This window comes from Strigops habroptila, chromosome 1 (assembly GCF_004027225.2).
Source record: "Strigops habroptila isolate Jane chromosome 1, bStrHab1.2.pri, whole genome shotgun sequence".
Taxonomy (NCBI): Eukaryota; Metazoa; Chordata; class Aves; order Psittaciformes; family Psittacidae; genus Strigops; species Strigops habroptila.
Window position 1 is genome coordinate 104,284,166 of NC_044277.2, and position 20,199 is coordinate 104,304,364.

At 40.1% G+C, this 20,199-nt stretch overlaps 1 protein-coding gene across 1 annotated transcript in view; it reads right to left on the reverse strand.

Annotated features, from left to right (window-relative positions):
- Window positions 1-20,199, reverse strand: part of KMT2C (lysine methyltransferase 2C) — a 197,057-nt gene that overhangs the window by 135,149 nt on the left and 41,709 nt on the right. The window contains 2 exon segments of the mRNA XM_030478642.1: window positions 363-501; window positions 12,964-13,052. Coding sequence (XP_030334502.1) covers window positions 363-501; window positions 12,964-13,052 — 228 coding nt within the window.

The following is a 20,199-nucleotide window of genomic DNA, read 5'->3' on the forward strand; positions in this document are numbered from 1 at the left end:
GCAGACGTACAAACTGAAACTTCAGAAATAACTTTATATGGACTTAGAGTACACCATTTTGAGTAGGAAAGCGTCAGTTATCACATTTTATCTCCTATCACTTATGTGTTTTAATTGAAACAGTTAATATGCTATAACTCAAGGGTTTACCAGCACAGTCTGCAGACAACATTCAATGAACGTGCTTTCCACCTTGCTCTCCCTATATGCCAATGAAGCCATCAATCTGGAGCGCAGGGGCTGCTGCCAGCACTCCAAAGCACCAGCAGCATGTCCCAGGCCTGTGCCCTGAGCACTCCGTGCCCCATTACTTGGCTCGCAGCCCTGCCCCTGACTCAGCACCCGCCTCCTCGCTCACCAACCTGGTTTTAGCTTCCACACCCACAGAGGCAGTGGAGCATGCAGACTCCTCGGACACTGAGTGCTGAAGGACTGGTGTTAGCTGCTTGGTGCTGTCCACTTCTGTTTGGGCATCCTCTTCTGCAGACTGCTCTTTGACTTCTGTTTAACAAACAAGAATAATATTTATTATTTTATTTATACTATAAAAACATGTCAGCCTTCTCTTTTGCTTCAAAGATCCTTTTTATTTATAGACAGATTAACCAATGTAATATGTTCTCAGACACAGCAAAACTGAGGAAAATATTACCCTTCACATCTCGCTAAAACTTGAATGTTTATGAAGTTCCATAACTGTGAACTAAAGATGCTCAATAAGTAATGAGGAGTGGGGCAAGAGTAGCATTGTTCAGTGACAACCTTTTCATACAAGGTTGCAGTTCTAGACATTCTCATTCTCCCCACATCTCCTCTTGTGCACCTGCTCTGTCATCCCTGAACAAACATCAGCCTGAAGCACACTCATCTGGGGTGTAATGAACATTTTTTAACTCCCAGATTAGCTTTAACTTTGATGAATTCCCTGCACTAGTTCATTCCTGATTACACTAACTCTGTGCTGGCACAGGATTGAAGAGGTGAAGGAAGGAAGGACATGGTTTATGCCAGCTTAAACTTCATTCCGAACTGCAGGAATATAAACAATTTTTGCAGCATCTTTTTAATTTAGATTAGTTGTTAGACATAAATATATACATCTACAGCTGACAATGCTACTGTTTGCCAAGAAGGTTTGTTTCTGCTCAGAAACATGAAACACCAAGTTGCTGCTGCCTGCACAGCTTAAATCCTATTCCCATTTGGTTTCCTCCTTTGCATGGAGTGAGTCAGGGATTTGCCAGGAGGACAAGGTAATGTGCTACTCCAATCACATTAGAATGCACAGGAATAAAAGTCAAGGCAGTAGAGCAATAAAATCTGGTATTTCCACGCTTCTCCATACTTTGATTTTGAAACCTAAATAACATAAAAATCATCAGACTCTGGCAGATATTCCTTAGCATGTCCAGCTTAAGACACTACCGCCTCCTCCTGCCAATGTCTGTGGCTGCCTCATGAGCCAGCTTGTGCCCAGGTAGCCAAGGCGGCCAACAGCATCCTGGCCTGTATCAGAAACAGAGTGGCCAGCAGGACTAGGGAGGTGACTGTTCCCCTGTACTCAGCATTGGTGAGACTGCACCTGGAATACTGTGTTCAGTTCTGGGCCCCTCACTGCAAAAAAGGCATTGAGGTGCTGGAGTGGGTCAGCTCCAGCAACTCAATGGCTGGGTTGGCTGGGAAGGCAACGAAAGTGGTGAAGGGTTTCGAGCACAAGTCTTATGAGGAGTGGTTGAGGGAACTGGGGTTGTTTAGTCTGACGAAGAGAAGGCTCAGGGGGGACCTTATCACTCTCTACAACTACCTGAAAGGCAGATGGAGTGAGGAGGGTAATGGCCTCAAGCTGTGCTAGGGGAGGTTTAGACTGGATATTAGGAAGTATTTCTTCACCAAAAAGTTAGGTATTGGAAAAGGCTTCCCAGGGAAGTGGTGAAGTTACCCTCTCTGGAAGTGTTCAAAAACCATGTACATGAGGCCCTTAGTGACATGGTTTAGTGGTGGACTTGGTCGTCCCAGGGGGTAACAGTTGGACTTGATGATCTCAAAGGTCTTTTCCAACTTAGCTGATTCTATGATTCCATGATCTGTCCCACAGCAGAGCCAGACCAAGGACCTGTGCCTGGGTCGCTTGCCACCTAAAACTTCCAGTGAGCATGGGTTTGAGCCGAGAGGCCAATACATACAGCTCTTTCAAAGAAGTCTGGTTAGAGTAAAGCAACAGATTATTTAGAAGATTTAAGCAGAAGTTACAGTCACTTTTTAAAAAAACCTAATACACAACATGTCAAAATATCATCAAATATTGCAAAGGATAAATGATTCAAGTGGAGAAATGGATGGTTAGAAGAATCTGCGACATGGGTGGGAGTGCACAAAAACCTGCTACAAGCTTTAATCTTATTTACAAGATCAATAAAAGAGGAGAAAATTCTCAGAACACAGAACTGCACAGCTTGGTCTGTAATACTGAAATTATACGCCCGCTACAGCACATGGAGAAGAGGAAATCTTTCTTGTTTGATGTACAGAGATTGAAGCAGAATTATTCTTTAACCTAGAGTGACCTCATTTAGGAAGACAATATGCAACATTTAAAACTCTCCATGAAGGCATCTGAAACATACTAAAGAGAAACACAAAATTAAGAAAAAAAAGAAGAAATTCTCTGTTCATGACTGGGTGTGCCAAATATTGATTTGAGCTGGTGTAAACTGGAATTGCTTCACCTATTTCAGTTAAGCTACTCAGTAACAAATACCTGAAAATGTTGTTGAACATCTGAAACATCCAGAAATGACTACCTGTCTGAAAACCAAATGGCTCGTGTTAAACTCATTCCATCAACCTAGCCTAAAAAAAAAAAAGAATGCTGAACAATCATTTCGTGCTAAATAAATATCCTGTTGGGAAATACATCCCTTGTAATAGTAAATGGCTCTGTACAGAAAACAAAACAAAATAAATCAAAACCCCACCCCCTTAACTTTTGGCACATGTGAATAAACAATCTCTGCAATCATTCCTGGACGAGGATTCCCGAAACAGGCAGCATCCAGCAGAGCCATTCGTAATGGTCTGTAGTGCGTTTCCAAAGCATGTTGCATCTGAAGGATAACTTTATGCAAGTAACCCCCAAATTTCTAAGTACAACCTCAATGAAGAGTGCAAAACACAACTACCTATAAGACAGGCAGACCTCAAATCACTAACACCAAAACCTACACTACAGTCCAGGACAACCACGCACCAAGTGCCCAAGGAAGACCACCAGAAATTGTGGCCTTGCTCTGATCCATCTCAGCAACTTTATTTAACGTAGTTAAAATTTGCAAAAGGAACTCGGCATTATCACATATCTGCAGAAACTGACAAGTAAGGAAAAGCCATTTACTCTTTGCCAGCTTTCACCTCATTATACGTTAATGGGCACCCATTACACTGGAAAGCAAAGTTCACGGACACTTGCTCATTCTCAAGAACTCTGGACTACGTGAGAAGACACAGATTGTTTACCACTACACACTATGACTATATGAGCTTACATCCTTATGGTGCCTTTTCCCCTGCTGTTTGCTTCTCTAGAAAAGAAGGGACCCAAATTATACTAAATGAGACAAACAACATCTCAACTGCTGTCTCTGCAATAAACCAAACTGTGTCTCAATATGCCATTGGAAGACTGAAAACACAGTGCTCACCAAACAGAATGAAAATAGCATTTATGTTAGCTGAAGTATCGCATGCACAACTTTGTGAAAGTTTTCCAACAGAAGATCAAGGAAGAACAGAAGTAATGCATTTCATGAGCCAAACTCCTAGGAGATGGGAGTCCAGCACTGGCATGGCAAAGGGACAGCAGATACCCTCATCGCAGCCTCAGAGATGTTCCTGGAGGCATCTGGCACAACACACTAACTGCTTTCCACCAAATTTAATGAACACTCATCAGACTTGGTTATGGCATCCTACTTTGAAGCTTCTGGGAGTGAAGGAGCCATGAATGATTAATAAATGTAAAGCTTATTTGCAAATTCATATCTAAGGCTTTATTTTGCATCCTATTTTCATGACTGTTTCTGTCACAGTGAAGATCTTGCCCATATATAATGAGTTGGGAGGGGAAAACCAAGAATTAAAAAAAAAAAAGCTATTTGCACAATTCCCAAATGTCTCCAAGTTCCTTTTTTATGTCACTATCCTTTATTAAAGCATTACAAAAATACTAGGAAACATAGCATTTAAAAAAATATGTATTATTTGAAAACATTTACATGAATAGTTCTTCCTCACCTGACTGGTGAGGACAGAAAGGCCTTCTTATTAAAGTTAAAGGAAATCCCCGAAAGTTAAGCTCCTATCCACATGGGCCATCAAAAGGGTTGAGACTTCCATAAGCTTTATAACTTGGGTAATATTTTTGAAACTCTTCCCCATGAGGATGCTGAGGCCCTGGCACAAGTTGCCCAGAGAAGCTGTGGCTGCCCCATCCCTGGCAGTGTTCAAGGCCAGGTTGGACACAGGGGCTTTTAGCAACCTGCTCTAGGGGAAGGTGTCCCCGCCCATGGCCAAGGGGGTTGGAACTAGATCAGATTTGAAGTGCCTTCCAACCCAAACCATTCTGTGATTCTATGATAACATCCACAGAATCATAGCATGGTTGAGGCTGGAAGGCAGCTCAGAGACCACCTTGTCCAACCCCCCCAACTCAAGCCAGACCACCCAGAGCCAGCGGCCCAGGACTATGCCCAGTTCTGAGCATCTCCAAGGATGGAGATATGAAACAGTAGCAGAAAAAAATAAAATAAAATTGCCTCCCACAGACCAGTGAGAGCTGTGCAGGGAAGTCACTGAGACTGGCAAGATCTACAGCTTATGTAAATTTCTCTTTTAATTATCACTTCCATTGCATTTGCCTAAATAAGATGTATACACTGGGCTCTGGGTTTAAAAGACAATCCTTTGGTTTTATACTAGTTAAGAACTAACTTGAAGTTTTTCAAGCAAGGACAAAAATCTCTACAAAGGTTCCATATTTTAAGCATTCCTAAATGTCTTAATTATTTTTATTCCTCTTTCTAGAGCAGAATGCAGTGAATGCTCAAAGAAAATAATAAATAGCACATACCATCCTCAGCGAATTATGTGGATTACCCAACCTTCCTAATAGCAGTTGGTCTCCTTACTTACATGTCTTCTATTGAGATTTATAACCCAGAATCAGAATAGTAACTGTGTTGACAATTTCCTCTTTTCCTGCTCTATCTTCAGATGCCTCAGAAACCTCTCCCCAGGTAAGAGAAATGCATGGGGCACACAGACCCACAGGTGGAAGCCCTGGTTTTTGCAAGCCCATCTGGCAGTGGTTCTCTTGCAGACCGACACAGCGTGCCTGTGGGGAGGAGGACACTGGTGATGACTGCAATTTTATTACATGATCACAGATTTCTTTGAGGATGTGCTGAAGCAAGAGTGATGCAGAAACACCGACTAAAGGTCTAAAATGTTCTCTTGTGTTTTCCGTTTTCTAGTAATCACAAGACACTGTTCTGCAAACCACTTGGGTAAACCTACAGCAAGGTAAAGAGATAAATGTGTGGGCTCTGTTATGGCAATCAGGCAAAGACACCAGCACATCCAGCAGTTGTTGGGGGTTTTTTTAAAGTTAGAAACTACTTGCCAAGCCAAAACCAGAAAATACTCCAAAAGTTCTGCCATGATAGAAAAAGAATCTCCTTTAAAATCTTATGAGATCATATTCAGCATATAGTGAGACTGAAAACAGAAATCAGAACAGCTGTCATAAATGAAATATTTTACTGCTGCTTAAATGCAACAAGTTGACTCTTTAACCAGTTTACTGGCTGGGACTCTACTGTCAGACCTACTGCTAATTTGGCAAACAACGAAGGAAATGTTATGACCTTCCAAAACTTTCAGTAAGAACAGAAAGTACCACAGGCTGGAAAATACCAGTATCACCAAACACAGCAGGGACATTCCAGGGGTCTCAACTGCTGCTTCCTGAGGTGTTCTGCAAGAGGGATTGACAAGGTTGTAACCATCAGATGCAACAGTTATTTTTGCACAAGGATGGGATAGTGCTGTATCAGAAACAGCAATGGGACAAGGGGTTTCACACAGCCTCATGGGGTCTACAGAAGTACAAGCAACACTGAAATGCTCTAGTTCTAGTAGTTTAGACAGATTAAGAAACCAGGTCAGTGTAGGAACAATGCAAAAAGAAATTTTAACAGAAGAATGTAAGTTATGAATTTAAATGCCTACCTAGTACTATAATTATCAGTTTCACTCACTGTCCCAATTTAGGAACAAGTTTCCACTAGTCAAGAGTTCGTAATTCTGTAACTGTTCCAGACACAATTTCACAGCAACATCACCTCTCCTGTGAGTGTCTGAGCAATTCACTGGCACACTTCACATACACAGGTTTTAGAAGCTGAACAGGGGAGAACAAATGGGCATGCTGCAGCTAACTGGTCCCATGCAGATCACCTGCAACCCTTTCAGACAGCAGCAAGCTAAGCCAAGGTATACTGAAAAACACACAGAGGGTGATGGTTGCCAAGAGTTGCCACCATCACTTGGGCTGCACTGAGTCTGTAGGCACATATTCTTGCCTACAAACACAACCATGGGAGAGAGAGGGGGGAAAAAAAGCATACTGAAGTTTGAGTGTGATGGTAATAACCACATGCAAGAACTATTCCTCCACGGACAGAGGCATACTTTCTTCACCTTAAGTCAACACTGGACAATATTACTCACAACAATAAACAACAAAACGTACAACCGCATCAGAAGTGTTTTGTTGGTGATTTTTGCAAGTGCTGCACATGTATTTTCTTTTAAAACCACCACTTACCTATTTTTTGTCTCTCTGAAGGACATGGCAGCGATTTACTCACTGTGACAGTTGTTATATGGAGATGAGAAGAAAGCCTGCAGTTATTCTTTTTTATACATCTCAATGTGTACTTTGATACTTTTCATTCAAATAGAACTCCTATTTGTTACACGCATTTTACACAGAAAATGTCTTTGTTCAAGTTTTGTACTGGTTATAAAATAAAAATCAGGTTTTCAGCGTAGGACCATTTAAACTGCAATTTCAGTCTTTCTAAACACAGAACACTGAATTATGGATAACCAGCTCCCAGTGTTCTGCAACCAAGAAACTTCCTAAGTTAGGGGTGGTATTCAACGGCACTCCTCTGATGATTCTTCCATGAATTTGTTCAGGTCTTTTGGCCGTGTAAAATTTTTCATGCCCAGAGCATCCAGCAGCAATGAATTCTATAATTTAAGTAGATACCAAGTGCAAATGCAACTACCTTTTTGCTCTGACCATGACCTGATGTCCCCTCATTTTTGTGATGCAAATCAAAATAAATCATCATTCCTTGTTCAATTTCTCCATACCACTCATCATTTTGTGGGACCCTACTAAACTCCTCCTCAGTTATATCATTTCATGTCGAAATGTTTTACCTTAACTGATCCCTGCACAGAAGCTATTATTTACTCCTTGTTGTACTCATTGGCCTTTCCTGTACTTCCCCAATTACATCTCGTCCTTTTGGAGAAGGGGAAGCAGAACTGCACATGGCGTTTAACATGCAGCTGTGCCAAGGGTTTATAAAGCAGCAGTAAAAAAACCACACTGATGCTTTTTTCCCCTAATCCCTTTTGCCAGTAATTCTTAGAACTTGATTTCCTTCTTGGACTCATAAAAGCTACTGCAATTCTCAGAACTACAGTACCACTTGCTCCGGTAGCAACAGCTATTTGAGAGTGATTTTTGTTTTAGTTTTTCCCCTGCATGTTCTTTTACATGAACTACTACTGAATTTAAGAGTCATTTCATTTTCTACGGTCAGTCTTCAGTGCCTTGCAGGTGGGTATCACTTTATTATCCTAAGAAAGTTTATTTTACCCATTTACCTCCCTCCCTTTTGTACCTGACATAGAAAATGGTTACCAGGGCAGATGCTGTGGGACTCCAACACCAGCCTGGTTTACTCTATGATTTGAATTAGGTGGGACTGAGGTCAGAAATCCGCTAGTATTTCTTCTACCAAACTGGAGAGTTGGCCTCAACACAGCATGACTAAAAATTAAGACAGGTCCATAGAACTAAAACATACACAAACCAGCACTGTTTCCAGTGAGAAAAAGAGTGTACATCACACAAGATACATGCTACTATTTCAATATATTTACATGGTAATAACAGAGCATTTCACCTATCATGGCTTATCTTAGAGGAAGTTAATGAGAAGTCCAACAAGAAATCATCTGGCCAGGCAACATCACTGGGTCAGATGATAACCTTACTATCGACAACAGCAGAGTATCAGTCGATAAAATCATACCAGCTCTTTTATGTATTATCATTTCTGAAGCCTCCAAACACCACAGGGAGGTAAGGGTCTGTTACTAGCCATTAATTTAAGAATTGACATAGTATAGATAGTAAACAGAATACCTGATGGATTTACTACGAGTTTTCCAAAAGACTCAGAAGTTAAACTTACTGCACTTCTCCTAGATCAGAGTCTGAATCTCAGCATTTTTATGTGACACGAAGACAGGAAGAATTAAAGACTCTAGGACTCATTGGATACTTCACAAGTGTTCTCAAAAGGAAAGAAAAAAAAAAAGAAGGAATAATCAAAGAATTAATACAGAGAATTCACTTTCAGTCAACTTAAATGTAGAACCAAGAAAACACAAAGTATAAAAACTTGCAGAAACTAAGAGAAGATGGGGAAAAGAACCAAAAGCCAAGTCTTCATTAATAGCAAAGGGCCACCAAACCCAAGGAAAGCTTACCAGGAGGTATTTGTCATATTTCATTCCTTTAGATTAGCAGATTTATATTGGCATATATGTGTGTGCACAAAGCCACATGCTTACCAGACTTCTGTGGGTTTTGGCCATTAGAGAGACTCACTCATCAGAATTAAAAATTACTCTTATGGAGAGGAGCAACACAAGAGGACCTACAGGACAACACAGTATTCCACAACAACCCGTATTTTACTGACAGCTAGAAAGGTGGAAGATGTTGATGGCTGGAAGGTCTTGACAGGACCAGAGGCAATGGGTGCAAACACAGGAGGCTCCCTCTGAACATCAGGAAAACACTTTTTTTGCTGTGAGGGTGACCAGAGAGCTGGCACTGGTTGCCCAGGCAGGTTGTGGAGTGCCCATCCTTGGAGATACTCAAAAGCTACCTGAACATGATCCTGGACAACCATCTCTGGGTGGCCTTGCTTGAGGAGAGGACTGGACCAGATAATCTCCAACCAACCTTAACCGTGCTATGACACTGAACGTGCTAAAATGGTGGGAGGGATGCATAAGCTCAACATCGGTTGGATAAGGGAATTAACCAGTGCAGCATCACTGGGAGAACCACAGTGAAGAAAAATGAAGGAATGAACAGCTGGAAAGACCAACATGAAGCTCAGAAGCAAAAGAGACACTAAGGGAGGAGACAAGAAATGAGCAAGAGAGACAGGGCTTGGTGGGTAAAGGAAAGGAATCTGTCCTGAGGTTTACAAGAAGCTGGAAGTCTATTGATTCAGTAGAAGCAGCTGCCAGCACCATTTTTGAGGAAAATGTTGACTTAGCTCCAAACAGATCTTTTTTTCCAAATTCCAGAATTTCCTTTTTCCAATTCCAAATCCCTCCTCTTTCCATCCTTAAGAATTCTACGTTCATTTATCCCAAAGCGAACATAGCACTTGGCAGAAAACAGGCAGGGCTCAGAAATCGCTGTAGTTGGCGGGGATAATAACCCATACTGAAATGATCAGAGCAGCACACAGCTTACCCTACTCTGCTTCCAATTCTGCCTCTTTTCACATATGAGATTACAGAATTTTGTTAAGGGTAGTAACTTGTTTCCCAAACTGCAATTAAAACAGCCATGCCTTGGCATTATAGAAGAGCTACTTCAGGAAGAATTTCTGCCTTTTCTTCTTTTTGAACAAACATTTGTGTCAACATTACAAATGGAAATAATGTACAATGTTTAGTACTTACATTCCCCTTTGCTTTCCCACCCTCCCCGTAAGATTTGACAGCTAGAAAACACCTCTTTATTCTAGATGCATTATATGGGGCATCTCTTCTCTCTCTGTGAGTAAAGTTCTCACCCCTCCTGCCCTACTCCCTTCTCTAAAAGCAGAGCTCATTATACTGAGTATGACATTAGTAACATGGACTTCTCTAATTTTATGAAAATTGATTCAAAAAAGGCACCAGTAATGCTGGACTCCTCAAATAGAACAAAATAGAGATGACCTCCCAAACCCAAACAAACAAGAAATAAAAACCTCAGAAAGTAAAAGAATCCCTGATTATTCCCAACACATGAACCAAACAATGGAAAAGAAGCTAGAAATATGGAGACCCGATGTATGTCAGAAGTTGCACGTCAAGATGTTCAGATGATCTCATTTCAAGTTTTGTAATACTACTATATTGTGTTTTGGTTTGCCAACTACTACAGCAAATTGTTGGCAAGTCCACTGTTTGCAAGAAAACAAATTAAAAGACCTTTTTAGTCAAAGTAGAAATACATAAACTAGAAAACAAATACACTCCAATTTGACTAACGCAGTTTTACATGGAGCAACAAACTGGGATTGCTCCTTCTCCCACACTTTACCATTAACACAGATAAGTGCTTAGAGTAAGTTTTAGAGGCAGCAGCCTTTTCAATTAATATGATTAAACCTTTATCAAGACACGTGGTATTAAACTTTTAAAATAACATAATTGCAATTCTGTCTCTATCAAATTGCTCACCACAATAATGCTCTTCAAGTTTACCCTGGTTGCCCCTGTAAAAATGGGATTTCAGACCTATGTATTTTTACCAAGCTTCTTTCACTTAAGAGTACGCTTTGCAAAACTATCTTGGGCTCTCACTGAAACGCATCACTTCCAGCAGTCGAGTCTTTGTCTATCAGGATTTCTAGCACAGTGCTTCTCTGCTGCCTGTACCTTTAGAAATGAGCATCAGCCCTGTGTGACAGCCAGGATGATTCTGATGAAGGATAATGGAGAGTCTTCTCTATATGCACTCTTGGAGCCTTAAAAATAATTATGTGTCCTTCTCTCCTCCGAAGTAAAAACTGTTCTCAGATCTCTGTTGAGGAAGTCTGTTAATAATGACATGTAAAGCCAAAAAAAAACCTTCTATCACTAGACTCCCTACATAGGGGTGTACCAGCAGTCGTTAAGCTTGAATTTTTTTGGTTTGGATTTACAAAAAAAAAAAAAAAAAAAAAACACCAAAACAAAAAACACAAACAAAACCGACATATTTCAAATTTACAAAGCATACCACTTATAATCACACTTTCTGTCCCCTTTACTGACTTTTGTAAGGCTGCTTTCTAGCACATTGGAGAGGAAGAGTAATACACGGAATATATGACACAATTGGAACCAGCCTTCCTTTCTCCTACTCTGATTTTCTACAAATAACTGCTACAACTTTTTCACTTTCAACTTTAATAACTGGTAATTACCTACTTAGAGAAGCTGGAAAAGACTGTCCAAGTTCACTACCACTAGCAGTTTATTACCAGGGGCACAAAAACAACAGACAGAATAAAACAATGAAACATCCTTGCATTAAGCTCCAATCTAGACTCCCTCTACAAGCCATTAACACTTAAATTCAACACAAGTTATGACTAAACACTCATGACACTTCCCAAAGCCTAGTCTTGAGTACAAAGCCTTCTCGGCATCATTCACCATCTAGCAAGTAAGAAGCAAGAGACCAGCATATGGAGTCAAAGCTCATCCTCCATCCACTTGAGAATTTCAATCTTTTTTACAGCTTTCACCACTGCAACCATATTCATGTATGTAAAATGTCACTGTAAAAAAAAAAATGGCTCTACTTGTTCTCCCTATGAAACTACACTAAGCATAGATTCTTGTCTTTGTCTTTAAGGACTTCACAACTCTAACTCCTTTACAGAGCAGCTATGAGAATAATTCAATGACTCTCTCAACTCAGTCAGCATTTCCATGCAACTGCCACCCTGACCGCCAACTTCTACTGTTAGTGTCTCTGCTCTTCCTTCTACTTTGCTCATTACACATATAGGGCCACCTAATTAAATTTATAAATCCTTATGTCTCAATGCATTTTTAAGGCTTATTCCTGTCAAACCAACAAACTTCCGCCAATTGGCCATGGTTTGTTGGTTTTCCTTCCTGGCAGGTTTTATCCTTCTGCACATATTCATCCTGGTTAAAAACAGGCAAATGGCTACAGACATGTGCCTGGCAAAGAGATGACAGTTCTTCATCATGGCCTTTATCTTGTGTGCTAGCTCATCTGCTTGTCTCTTTAGACTCCTAACCTGCCAGAAAAGAAATCACAGACTGTTACAACAGTACTCAGTCCAGTACAGCGAGATCCCTCTGGTAACTGAAGCATTTGGGTACTATCACAACAAATATTTACAAGAGCAAGAACAGAGATTTATCTTGTTTCCTAAGCAGCAGTAGGAAGCAGTAACATTTGGTTATCCTGATTATCCCTTTGGTATACAATCTGCTGTAGTTAGCTAAGATACAGGTCAATAGTAATACTGTATTTTGGCAGGTATTCTAAAAATAGCAGCTACAGCTGCAGAACTTTTTTTTGTTAGATACAGACTTGCAAAACCAGAAAAAGAGCCTCTTTTTCTGGCCTACGAAGCCTACAGAAGCATTCCCATTGGACTATTTAAAAGTAGCATGTTCAAACAGCTCAATTTAATATAGGTTTAAATACAGAGCTTTTCTTCTATCTGTCCAAACGTACATCTCGTACTACTAAACTCAAGAAAAAATTGTTATCTACCAAAGTCCTGCATAATTAAAATGAATTTCTGAGAGAGAGCATCAACACTATACTCTCATTACCTGTTTCCACAGTGTTTTCTGTTTCTGCTGCCTCCAAACCATCCATACTGTCTTCATCCTCCACTGCAGTTTTTCCTCTACTCCGAGGCCTGTGAAGATAAGAAGGGAAAGCTTTTTTGAAACTGAAAGCATTTTTTATATTTTGAAGAAGGTTTTAATTTAAATTAGCATTTAAATAATATAATTTTGATGGATAAATGTCAGCACTAAATTATGCAACACTTAAGTTCACTTGTGATTTGAGTTTTGTACAAATCAGAAGTTTCCTCGCCTTTTTTCCTGCTTTAGGTAATGTTCTCAACAATGTACACTTGAATCAGCAGTTGGCCTCTTAAGTTTTTCTGATTATCCTTACAAGAAAAATAGAGTAACGAACTTCTACTGATCATGAAAATACATTAAATCAGCAAGACTTTAAGATATGAACTCCACATAGGAGGAAACTATAGACAGAGATAAGAGAACACAATCCAAAACCCATCCAGTAGTTACGTACACTATAAAATAGATACCAATCCATCCAGAGCATTCTTGGAAGAAATTTGTATAATAATGACATTAAAGCAATTAAATTGAAACACACTATTTTCAGTGAAACCAATATTTTGACACATTAAATAAAATGTTATGAGACATGACTAGATGTCATCACATTAAAAAAGTCATCACGTGAGGACAGCCCATCAAAACTAAAGTATCCGACAGATTTGTTTCAATTTCAACCAAAGTCTCATGGAAAGGAGACAGGTTTATGCCACAAATTCCAGCCTTTTTTCCCTGCCTGGCTCTTCAGCAACTAACGTGGTGGGCTGTTGAGAAGCCCAAGCATCCAGATTCCCAGCTGTTCAGCAGCCCATTTGAAAGGGAGCCAAGAGCTTGGCACCTCGCCTCCCAAATTTTCAGGCTACTTGGCAACCTGCCTGGCGTGCTGACGGAAAGCCTGGGAGACCCTGGGAGCTTCTGATTCCAAGTACACAAATTCTGAGTGGTTTGGGGCATCTCAGCAGTTCCAAGGTCCCAGAGCTCCCAGGCAACCATTCACCCAACCACCATGCCTTGAATCGGGATGCTACGCAAGCCAGTACACCAGCACCCTGCTTGCCCCCCCACAACAAAACCGCTCCGCTTCCTCTTTCATGAAGGATTCTGAAAAGTTTGGGTTTAGTTCTGTGGTGTGGGGAAAAGGTTTGTTTGGAGGTTTTTTTAGTGACTAAATCATTCCAAAACCAGCACTTCCTTTTTTTTTGTACAGTCAGTCATAACTCTTAAATCTATCCAAATTATTTCCGCAGAACCAGAGCTATTAAATCGGCTATGTAATAAATGCTATCATGCAACGCCTTTCATTCTCATGGATCAAAGAGGGTAAACATGGCAAATGTGTTGCTCTCCTGCTAGAAAAGTAGGTAAGTAACACACCTTGGGCTACGTAACAAAAAGACCCCTTCATGTTGTGCTGGGTTTTGTCTCTGCAAAGGAGGAAAAGAACAATTAAAATGAGGAGTTTTGGAAGATTTGGAGAATCATCGAATCATAGCATCGTTTGGGTTAGAAAGGACCTTAGGTCCCAACCCCCCCTGCAATGGGCAGAGACACCTTCCACTAGATGAGGTGGAAGGACACAAATGTTTCTCGCAGCAGCATCAGAGATCATCGCACGGATTTCTTCCCATCCATAATGAAGAGTAGGGAAGAGAGCAAATGGAACATCATACTCCTTGGATAGACTAGGCTCTTCCAGCAAGGTTGAGATAGAGCAAAAAAGAGGTAACACTCTTCCAACACTCAGATAACCAATGCGGCTGGTAAGAAAACAAGAGCATTTAAGTATTACATTTCTTGTAGTTCTTCACAAGATCCCAGCACATCAGCCAGCACCAAACAAAAGGATGGGAATGCAGGTAAGTGAAATCACTTTCCTTGGTGTAGGGATGCTGAAAAGCTTTACAGAACACAACCAGCTAAGAACAGGGATTATTTCTAAATCCTATCCCAATTATTCTTCTACCAACTATCTGTCTGCAATGCAAAGTTACAACTTCGTACTAAACCAGCATTACTCCAAAATAATCACAAACACAAACCGTAATTCCATTTTCTTCACAAGTATCCATGTCAGTATTCTCCAACACAACCCTGTAGGTGAAGGTCACTGGATAGCAGATGATGATGATTGTTTATGTTTGCTTAATAATTTACATGCAGCTTTAGATTTTCTATTAAGACTGCATTTCATGTATTAAACATCGAAGTACCTCACAAAGCCTTTTTAAATATTTTGTTTAAACAAGAGCAGTGTTCACTCCTTGAACTCCCTACCGTATTTTAGCAACCTATTTAACACTAAGGAAAATCAGAAGTTTTAATTAATTCAACATAATTGCTTCTTTCAGCAAAAGACAGAACTATGTCTGGTGTTTCCTTGCCATTCCCTTCCCCCACATATTCTACAAAGCCTTCATAATGCCATGTAGGTTTTAAGGAAAACTGAAGTAATGGTGGAAAAAACACTGGATTATATCATTAACTTATTTTTGCTAGTTATATTCCTTTCACAGTCATCAGAAGAGATTTTATAGCCTACAAATTTATGTTTGGCTTCGAGAAAGAAATCATTCAAGTCACAGAACAGTAAAATATACACTGTACTGACAACTATAATTTAATGTTTTCCCAGAAAACGCCATTTGAGGCGGCCATATAGCATACCTAATCATTGCAATCAACATTTGTAATAAGAATGGATTGCTTAATGTTATTTGCATTAAGTTTATACATTTTATTTAACAAGTTTTTCATAAAGCTTTTGGCTGGTTTGCATAACACTAGATTTTTACACTGGCAAATGTTGTGAATAGTTTATTTTTCCATTTACTTATTCCACTCCCCCTTAAGAGTGGGAAAAGCAACTTGTGCTCTGTTTTTCTCCTGGGACTTGACTTCTTGTTCTGAAGTTCATCCTCCTGAAGGAGGATGTGAAAAGGCTGCTGGGGCAGGACAGTAGTGGGGCCAGCTTTTGCTGCCTTAAAACAATTATGGAACAACAGCCTGTGACTATTCCCCCTCCTTCACATAAAGCCAGACAGTACTGAGCCGTAATTGCTATATTGAACATTATAACCTCAATTCTGCTCTAGATCATAGAATCATGGTTTGGGTTGGAAGGGACCTTAAAGATCACCTAGTTCCAAACCCCTGCTATGGGCAGGGAAACCTTCCACTCAAAGCCCCGTCCAACCTGGCCTTGAACACTTCGAAGGATGGGGCATCCGCAACTGCTCTGGGCAACCTGTGCCAGTGTCTCACCACCCTCACAGGGAAGAACTTCTTCCTAATATCTAATTTAAATCTACGCTCTTTCAGTTTAAAGCCATTCCCCTTGTCCTATCCCTGCATGCCCTTGTAAAAAGGCATTGTAAAAAAAAGATCTCAAAGCTCGATCCTGAACTTTCTTACTAGAAGGAGTAACTACATCATGCTTTTACATATCATTGCAGAAACTCCACCAGCTCACAACAGAAGTACCAAGCACAGATGAGCTGCATCTCCTACGGCTTACAAACCAGGAACAAAATGTACAGGCAGAGCCTGACCAATACGGACTCTACAAGAAAACAACAATAAATATTAGTCAGTTCAACAGGCAGCGGGCTTGGTACGCAGGCTGAACTGCTGCCAGGGTTTCCGCAATTGGCTTCTCGCTTGCCTTTTTCCTACAACAGAGTTCAATTTAGAAGACAATAACAAAAGCACATCTATGTTATGTTTAAAAGAACAGATCCACTGAGAGAAATATAACTTCTTTAAGTGTTTAAAGCACATTCAGCATTTCATGAAACGAAGTCAACAAGACAAAACTACACTTTTTAATGCATACAGGACTCCTGTTGAATATAATTACTGTCTACAATAATTTTATTCATATTTCCATAAAATTGAGTCATTTATCAAAATCCTGTGTGACCTGCTTCTAAATTCGTTATCAGTTAGTTTCCTTAGCTAATGTCTTTCATTAATCTCCATCTTTAAATACACCATAGTAAACAAAAATCTCGTAATTCTTCCCTGGGTAGAAGGAAGATCACCTGAGTGGCTTCCACTGAATTACATGGAGAGCAGCACGGAAGCTCAGCGCTGGGAGAAAATGAAGGCGTATCTTATTCACTTGCCAGGAATCATATACTACTACTTTCCTTTTTTTTTTTTAATGCTTGACATTTTTTGCGTGTTTGGGTTTTTTGTTTTCAGGTGATAGCAACGTCACCATCACCTGACCAGTACAACGTAGGTCAAAAGTAGACCTCAGATCTTACTCATTCTCCCCACAAAGTGATCAGGACAAAGGCCATGGGCCAACATCTCCTGGAACAACATGAAATAACTGACAAAACTGCTGTTCTCAACTGCCTGTCACTGCCAGGCTGCTACTTTATGACTACTCAGAAGTTACTGCCAGACACCAGTTCCTCCCTAAGTTGCTACCTGCAAAATCAGGTGACAATTTGTTCAGAACATCCATTGAAACTACTTTACCAATCCAGTGCTTTTTGTTTCAGGCTTATGAGAACGTGTACATATGAACCACTGAGAGCTTCCCCCTCTTTCTCAAATGCTGAAACCTCTAGATCATCCATGGGAGAAACTACCTTCCCTCTTACGCTTTGCAAACTGCTGAGCAAAATGATGGTACTAAATATATAAAACAGGGCCAATAACCTTAAAAGCAGTGTAACATCTGGGATACAGTAACAGCCTAAACCAGCACAGATGTCTTGTTAAATGAACATCTGTCCACTGCCTTAGCCTGGAAGATGGTACAGAAATGATTTATAAAAAAGTTCAATTAGTGCTGTCGTCACCATGGCTAGTAATGAATTAATGTTCACACAACAGTTTCGTGAGTGAAAGCTGTTACTGCCTTTTCAAGAATCTTTTTAACAGGCGTGCAAAAGCACGTGCTCCCGCCATTTCTGAACCATAAGTACAGCTATAAAAGTTTAACTGTGCTTAAATACAAGTTAGAATACCTACGGTTCAGCTAGTAGCCCCATGTGAATGGAAGCACAGCAAGCAAGTAAGAATCAATTCACTAAAATACCAACAAGGAAAGGTGGTTTTTTTTCCCCTCTCTGAACACTACTTGTCAATATAGCCTTTATTACTTCCAAGAGTTGAGAAAATTCTACATGCAAATCTGGACAAAATGAACAATATGGCTCTGGAAGCAAGGCAGATGCCAGCCTAGCTAGAATTAACTGCAATAGTTCTAAACATTAACAAGCCTAAAATAGGAAACTTGCTATCATACTGACTCCAGCTTCAAACTGATTCCGATTTAAATGATTCTTAAGAGGAGTTTTTGACTGAGCAATCAGTAACAGGTGAAAGTACTTTCTGCGCTTCCCTCCACAACATTTCTTCAAATTCTTAAAAAAAAAAAGGGGGGGGGGGGAAGGGGAAGGAAGTCAGGATGCACTTTCTTCCTATTTCTTCTTAGATTAGGTAAGTGTATACTAAAGGAAGAAGGACCGATGTACAGAAAAGATGTGCAACAGAAACATTACACGTGATGCAAAGGTGAAAAAAGCTGACCTTTTACTAATAAGAGAGAAGTGAAAGACTACAGGAAACTGCTGCTGTTTAACATCTACAGAACCAGACCTCAATTATAATCTCATTATAGAACTCGCTCAACCTTCAGTGTAATTATTAAAAGATCCCAAAAATATACTCAATATTGCCTATTAATCTCCTGGTGCAAGCAAAGAAAAACGTGTATCTTAATACTTCTAATTTATGAAGCATAATAGTCTTTTCATAAATTACTACATCAAAGGGAAGCGACCCAGCTCACATTTAAAAACAAAACGTTGCAACTTCCCATCTTACATCTCCCTTAACCAGTAACGATCTACAAGACATTATTCATTCACTCAACATTATTCATTCACCCAGGCTGTAACATGTTCAGAAGTGAACCTTTTTTCACATCTATATTTTATACAGCTACCACTGAGAGCACTGAAATAAAAAATATTATAGTCTTTGAGATCAGGGATGTCTGAGAAAAAGTATAAAAAGAACCTAGCCTGTGCTCCATGATTCTCATCTAAACTTTTCCAGTACTCCCCTGTGAAAAGGAGATTTGTCAGAGATTTCCTACGCTATCCAAAGAAATGCAAATAGGAGTCTTTGAAAGATTATTTGTACTGGATGTCGTAGATGCATCTTTGCTTTCATTCTAGAGTACACTCACAAAAAGTTGACAAAAAGTAAGCTAATACAAGGGAAACTGACTGATGAATGCAGGCCTCTTGAAGAAAAAAGGCTGTCCCAGACAGGTTCTGAGTAAAATATGGACTGTCAAAACAAATTTGCATTGCACAGTTCTAACAACAAGGTAAAGGCTAAATCAGTACTTCTAAATAAATGTGAAGTTTGGTTCATCTTGGTTGGTTTTTTCAACTTCAACTTCCCTTGCACAGTTACCTGCACCATGTGGGTTCTAAGGCCAACACGAGCAAAATTACTGTCCATGGGAGATGAGAAGAGGCAAATAGGATGTCCTGCCAGCAGGCACCCATCAGAACTGTCTAACCAAATCAAAGAGGCGTAACCACTGTAAACAGGAATGTCATCTCGCTGTTGGAAAATCTCAATCTCAACTCCATTTTGCAGAAGGCCACCAGATCCAGAAGCCTGAAGCTACACCCTGTTGGATGATGAGGCTGGTCTGGCCAAAGCGACCATCTTCAGCATTTTCTTTGCTCTTCCCTGAAGTTATAGTTGTTCAGTTTGAGTCTAGAACTGCTCTTTTAAAAGATAAAGCAGATGAAGAGTACCACAGCTGAAACAAAGCTTTACTAACAAGACCATGAAATCTTCTTCCCAAGTTGTTACCCATTTGGGAACATCCTCAGCGGAACCAAGCACCAAACTAGGAGGATTCATTAACAGTAGCAGGCACATCAAATAATAAACTTTTCACATGAGCCCATAAAATACCCATGAAGTCACAGCTCTGCTACAGCTATAGACTGAAATATTGAGGCAAGAGCTGTTACACTGCAATGTTCTTCTGCACACCTTTTTGTGTTACCATTTCAAGCGAAATCTGAGTTTGATGTTAATAGTATGAAACCAGGTTGCCTCACGTACACACATGGACAGTTCTGATTCAGAGACAGTTAGAATAACAGAGTGAAAAATCATACAAAAGGCTTTCAGATCATTCAG